The sequence below is a fragment of the Pituophis catenifer genome, unplaced genomic scaffold (assembly GCF_029215685.1).
Source record: "Pituophis catenifer annectens isolate HBS135680 unplaced genomic scaffold, rPitCat1.0.hap2 SCAF_2, whole genome shotgun sequence".
NCBI classification, from domain to species: Eukaryota; Metazoa; Chordata; class Lepidosauria; order Squamata; family Colubridae; genus Pituophis; species Pituophis catenifer.
Window position 1 is genome coordinate 24,403,020 of NW_027256882.1, and position 6,098 is coordinate 24,409,117.

The 6,098-nt window shown below is 45.6% G+C and overlaps 1 protein-coding gene across 1 annotated transcript; it reads right to left on the reverse strand.

Annotated features, from left to right (window-relative positions):
* Positions 1-4,437: 4,437 nt before the first annotated feature.
* Positions 4,438-5,757, reverse strand: LOC139311878 (zinc finger protein 135-like). The gene has a single exon (XM_070936403.1). The coding sequence runs from the start codon at positions 5,755-5,757 to the stop codon at positions 4,438-4,440; it is 1,320 nt and encodes a 439-aa protein (XP_070792504.1).
* Positions 5,758-6,098: the final 341 nt, after the last annotated feature.

Genomic DNA, 6,098 nt, shown 5'->3' on the forward strand with positions numbered 1-6,098 from the left:
TTTTGCTAGATTGTGTTGCAGATGATGGTCCATTGACAAAGATGGGAGGGAATTGAGTTTCTGCCTCTGGCCCATTGATAAAGGTGGTTGGGGGCAAGAAGGTGGGAGCTGCTTCGTCTTTAAAACATGCTTCTCCATTTCTCATCCAGGGAAACATAATATTCTGCCTTTTTAATATTTCCTAAAATATTTCATTCTTCTAGGAAAGGGGTGGGTGCTAATTTCCTACACACACTGCCAATATTTATGCCCTTTTGCCTCATTGTGCCCACTCCAATGATAATTTAAGATTGTTTGACTACGAAAAACATTTTCCCCGCACCAAACAATTGTAGGAGTTCTCTTCTGTCACTGTGTGTGAAATTCACGATGAATGGCAAGGTGTGACTTTTGAAGAAAAATCCTTCCCCCCAGGACACCCCCCCTACAGTGAAGCCCTCCCCCCACTCCCAATCATCTGAACTGTCTCTGCAGGACCCTTGCTCAAAGCAGGACCTCAGCCAGGCCACAGCAGGCTCCCATGCTGAAAGGTGAGAGTGGCAGCATCAGGATTTGAACCCAGGACCAGCTGGCTCCCCAAGGGGAGAACCTTCGCCTCCCATTCCTCAACTGCGGTCCCGGGGCTGCTGCATCAGGAAGCAACTTCTGGAGGAAGGGTCTCTCCCACAGGCCTAGCGCAGCGTCCTTGGTGCTGAAGGGGGGGGGTCTTTCTTGTGTGGGGTCTTTGTGGGGGCGTCTCCTGGGGTTTCCTTCGCTCTGGGCTCTTGGGGGGAAGAACGTTTCATCTCTCCAGGAGCTGCTGCTCGGACGGGAACTTGTGAATTTAATCGGGGCAGCAAATGGAGGCACAAACAGGCTGCAGGGAAGGGTTTCCAGGGACCTCTGCCTCTCTCCCACCTTGGGTAAAAAAGGCTATGGACCCAACCCTGCTGGGGGCTTCCTCCCCTCAGACTGAGTCAGAAGGAGCCCCAAAACTCTGGCTTCACTTCCAAAAGTTGCATTTCCCCCCCCCCCACAAAAAAAGGCAAACTGGACATTCTTGGGTATTTTTTTCCCTTGAAAACATCTCCCTCCTCATCTAAGAAGCTTCTTCAGTTCTGACTGACTGGGAGGGGGAGAAAGGAAGGATTTGTATTGTGTCACAAAGGACAAACCCATCAGGAGATGATGTCCATCTGCATCTAAAAAGACATGAGTGGCTCGTTCGAGGACAGCCACGTCCACCTTCTGGACAGAGAGGAGCCCTGGATGGAAAGAGAGGCCAAAGTGGCCATCTTTGACAAAATGAGCATCCCTCCCACAACAGAGGAGGGTGGAAAGGACCCCCCTCCTCCTGTCTACAACAGGATCCTTTCCGCAGCCTCAGGAAGGCTCCACACCCCTTTGCACCCTGATTCAGCACCAAATGACTGCAAGGAATATCAATCCTTCCATCCTCCACTGCTCAGTCAGAACCGAAGAAGCTCCTGGGATGAGAAGGGAAATGTTTTCACGGGAAAAAAATCAAGAAAGTCCAGATCCCTTTTGGAAAAGTATCTTAGGGACAACCATGACCTGGAGGATGGAGACTCTCCATAGAGACCCCCGGCTCCACTTTAATCTTTTGAAATATTGGCAGACCCAGCCTGGACTTAAGGGGGCCTTAAAAGACCTTAAGGGGGCATCTAGTCCACCCCTCCAATCAGAGAGAGATTCCAGTTGAGTCATGGGGGTGGGACCACAAAAGGAAGCCCACACTGTCCTCTGGTACTGGCATGAAGCAGCCCCCTGAACTCCCCACTGAAGCTGCAAACCCCACCCTCGCCGACTGAAATTCTTCCCCTCTCTCACCCTCTCTGCTTCTACTGGAGGGGGGGGTCTGAGTTCCAAACTCTCCTTTTAGCAAAGGGTGCTGGGGCCCCTCCTTTTCAGATGATGTTGGGGGGGGCGCTACAAGGGGGTCTATTTGTGGGGGGGACAGGAAAGAGGCCTTAAAAATTGTTCAAAGAAAGTGGGGCTGAAGATTGGTGGGGAGAAGAAAAGTTTTGGGTATCCAGGATAGATAGGGGTCGAAGGGCTGGAAGAGCCCAGGAGTATGGGTATAGGTATCCTTATTGCAGGGGTGGGTTCTACTTATCTTTACTACTGGTTCGCAACGGGATCAAGACAGGTTTCCCACCCCTCCTCTGAGAAGCATGGCTCACTCCACTAGTAGCTGCTGGGATCCATGTGCCCTGCACTCCCCGACAGCCTTCCTCCTCCTCTTCTTCCTCCGCCCCCAGAAGTCCATCTCCTGATCCAGTGGAGGTCCGAGAGCCCCTCCCTCAACCCACTTTGGCTGCACACTATGGCACAATCTGACTGCCATCTTGTCTGTTTTGAGCCACCCAGTCCATCTCCTGAAAAAGGCCCTCCTGATCATTTTAAAAAATACTTTTATTAAGAATTATATGCACAGAAAGAAAATTAATACAAATATCTCTATGGGAATATATGAAAAAGACAAAGAAAAAAAGGGGGAAAAAACCCTCTTTCCCTCTTCATCCTCAACCAGCAGATTCAACATCAAAACTTTATCACTAAATAAACCACCAGATTCATTCCACCCTTCACCCCATTTTCCCATCTCTAAATTCTCACTTCTCATTGATCAACACAGTCTACTAAAAATTAAGAGAAATATCTGGCTCCTTAATTTAGGAACTTATCTCTAGAAATCCATTCCAAGTTGATGGGGGTTAAAGGGCTTGGACAGCCCGGGAGTATGGGTGTAGGTATCCTTACTGTGACCCCCTCCACAGAGGCCCCCCAAAGGACCCACTGGGATCCAAGTTTCCCTACAGAGCGTTAGGCGGGTTGGTGGACCAGTTGTGTCTGCTTGCCTTTTTCCACCCTGGGAAGATGGAGGAGGTCCATCAGGAAGCGCCTCCCCCTCCATTTTCCACCCCCCTCCAGACTCCCCACCAAGGGTGGATCCTGCTGGGACCAACAATTCCCCATCTCTCCTCTGGGGGGGGTGTCAGGTAGCCTTTTGCCTCATGTTTCCCACCCCTCCTCTGAGAAGTATGGCTCCCTCCTCCAAGAAGCTGCTGGGAACTATGGGCCCTGGAATCCCTGATGGGTTATTCCTCCTCCTCCCCACAGCCCATTTCTTTTTTTTTTTAGAATTTTTTTTAAACAAAACAAAGCATAAAAATATTATCATTCCAAACAATTACAGACAGTGTGTCGATTGGTGACATTTTTTGTGCTCCTCCTCACTAAGCATCCCAGCTTATTTCCATAAAGGTTTTTTCGCCTAATTTATTTCAACAACCATTCGTTTCATAACTATCTCCAAATCTTATTCTCCATCCATTGGTAAAATAAATCCCATATCGAATAATACTGTCTATCTTCCTGCTCTCTTATTTGAAATGTCAATTTACTCATTTCAGCACATTCCATCATTTTCTTAATAATTTCTTCAGCATTAGGTATCTTTTCTCCTTTCCAGTTTTTAGCAAATATAATTCTGGCTGCTGTCAAAAGATTCACAATTAAATATTGCAGTTCTTGATTGTATGTCTCCAGTATGATCCCTAATAAAAATATCTCTGGTTTAAAGTCAATATGTCTCTTTATCATTTTTTCCAACCACGTGGGTATCTTAATCCAATATCTCCTTGCTTCGACGCATGTCCACCACATGTGGTAATAGGATCCTGGGGTCTGATGACATTTCCAACATTTCTCCGATTTATTCTGGAACATTCTCTTGATTATTTTGAACAGTATACTTTTATTCAGGATTATATGCACAGAAAGAAACTTAATACAAATATCTCTGTGTGAATATATAAAAAAGGCAATGAAAAAAAGGGGAAAAAATCCCTCCAAAAAAGATAGTAGGAAAAAGAAACTTTCCCGCTTCATCCTCACAAGCACATTCAACACCTACACTTTATTACTAAATAAACAGCTAGCTGCATCTTCCTTCTACACCTCACCCCATTTTTTCCTCTAAATCTTCAGTTCTCCTTATTGATCAACAAAGGGCTAGTAAAAAATATAACAAAAATATCTGGGTACCTTGCCTTATGGCTTATAATTGGAAATGCATTTCCACTTGTGGTCATAAAACTTCCTGTACTCTGCAAAACATTATATACACTCCCCACATACATGTAACTCTTTTGTGTAATCACTCTGGGAAGTTCCTAATGCTGCTTTGTGAGCAAAACAAATTCACACTCCCAACATTTACACCCTTTTGCCTCATTGTGTATTCTCTGAGGTTCCTTTGCTTCAGTAGAAGGAACATTTACCCACACAAAATAATTGTAGGATTTCACTTCTGTCACTGTGTGACGTTCCTGGTAAACATTAAGATGTGTTGAAAAAAAGTGGACTTTTTGGTCCTTTTTTAGCTTTGATTTACTATGGAAAAGGTTTCTCACACTCTGCACACTTGTAAGGCTACTCTCCTGCATGATTTCGGGTGTGCATTCGAAGTGCTGAAGGTTGGGCAAAACATTTCCCACACTCCAGACATTTATACGGTTTCTCTCCAGTGTGGATTCGCTGATGCATCACAAGAGTATCTTTCCGTGAAAAACATTTATCGCACTCTGAGCATTTATGGGGCTTCTCTCCTATATGGATTCGGCTGTGACTTATAAGGGAACATGAATGGGAAAATGCTCTCCCACAGTCTAAACATTTGTAGTTTTTTTCCCCTGTGTGAATTTTCACATGACTTCTAAGGGCTGATGAGGTACGAAAAAATCTTCCACAGTCATTGCATTGATGTGGCTTCTCCCCTGTGTGGGTTTTATGATGCATCGAAAGGCCTCGCTTGTCTATAAAGCATTTTCCACATTCTACGCATCTGTATGGCTTCTCTCCTGTGTGGAACCTTTGATGGCGGCCAAGGTGTTGTTTTTGGGAAAAGCATTTCCCACACTCCCCACATTGGAATGGCTTCTCCCCTGTGTGGATTCTCTGATGAATCTGAACATGGGCTGGCGAAATAAAACTTTTCCCACACTCCCCACATTTATGGGGTAGGTCCCCTTTGTGCCACTTCTGGTGTCTCTGAAGTTCATAAGAATACATAAATCGTTTCTCACATTCTGGGCATTCATAGGGTCTCTCTCCAGTGTGACGTCTCTGATGTTGTACCAAGGTTGATTTTGAGGTAAAATATTTCCCACATTCGAGGCACTTTTTGTTTTTCTCCCCTCTGTGTGTTTTCTCATGATTCCGAAGACCTGAACTCAGGGTGAAAGATTTTCCACACTCAAAGCATTTGTAAGATTTTATTCCAACATGAGTCTTCTCATGGGACCAAAGATGTGCATTCTGAGGAAATCTCTTCCCACATTCCCAACATTTGTAAGGTTTCTCCCCTGTGTGAATTCTCTCGTGGATTCTGAGAGTGCCCTTTCTACGGAAAAATTTCCCACATTCCAGACATTGATAAGGTTTCTCTCCAGTGTGGATTTTCTGATGTGTAAGAAGTCCTGACTTTTGACCAAAGCATAAGTCACATTCCTCACATTTATAGGGTTTTAGTCGAGGGGAGCTTCTGAGATCTTTGGAGTTTTTCCCAGAGAAAGATTTCTCACCCTCCAAACCTTCACTGGAACCACTTCCCACATGGAGCTTCCTGTGGGTCAAAAGGAGGGACTTGCGAGCAAAGGATTTCCCACACTCTGAGCATTCATGGGTTCTTTTGGGGGTTCTTGGAGGGCTGCTTGTCTCTGATGGGGGATCCAAGAGTTTCCCACGCTTCATGCTTTCCCTTGGCTGCTGTCTTGGGCTGAATTTCTACTATCTCTTATTAGTTGTCTTGAAGGTAAATCTTTGGTCACAGTTGTTTTCCTGCTGGTGGAACAAGAAAGAAAATGAGAACATTATGACCTTTCAAGAAACACAGAAAATCACAAAATTGTTGAAGGCAAGATGCTGACATCTGTGAAGTGCTCAGAGAGTGCTCTGAACCACTATGTATCTAAGTCAAAGCTACTTTTGTCCCCAAATCCAAGCATTCTGCCGGAGGGGAAAAGATCCGGGAGGAGGGAGAGCCGCCCCACCTGCCCTGAGCGGGATCCAAGAGCCTCTCCCAAGGAAAACAT

What these genes read in the sequence shown, in the direction of transcription:
- LOC139311878 (XM_070936403.1), bottom strand. Translation starts at nt 5,757, where the DNA reads ATGAAGCGTGGGAAACTCTTGGATCCCCCATCAGAGACAAGCAGCCCT.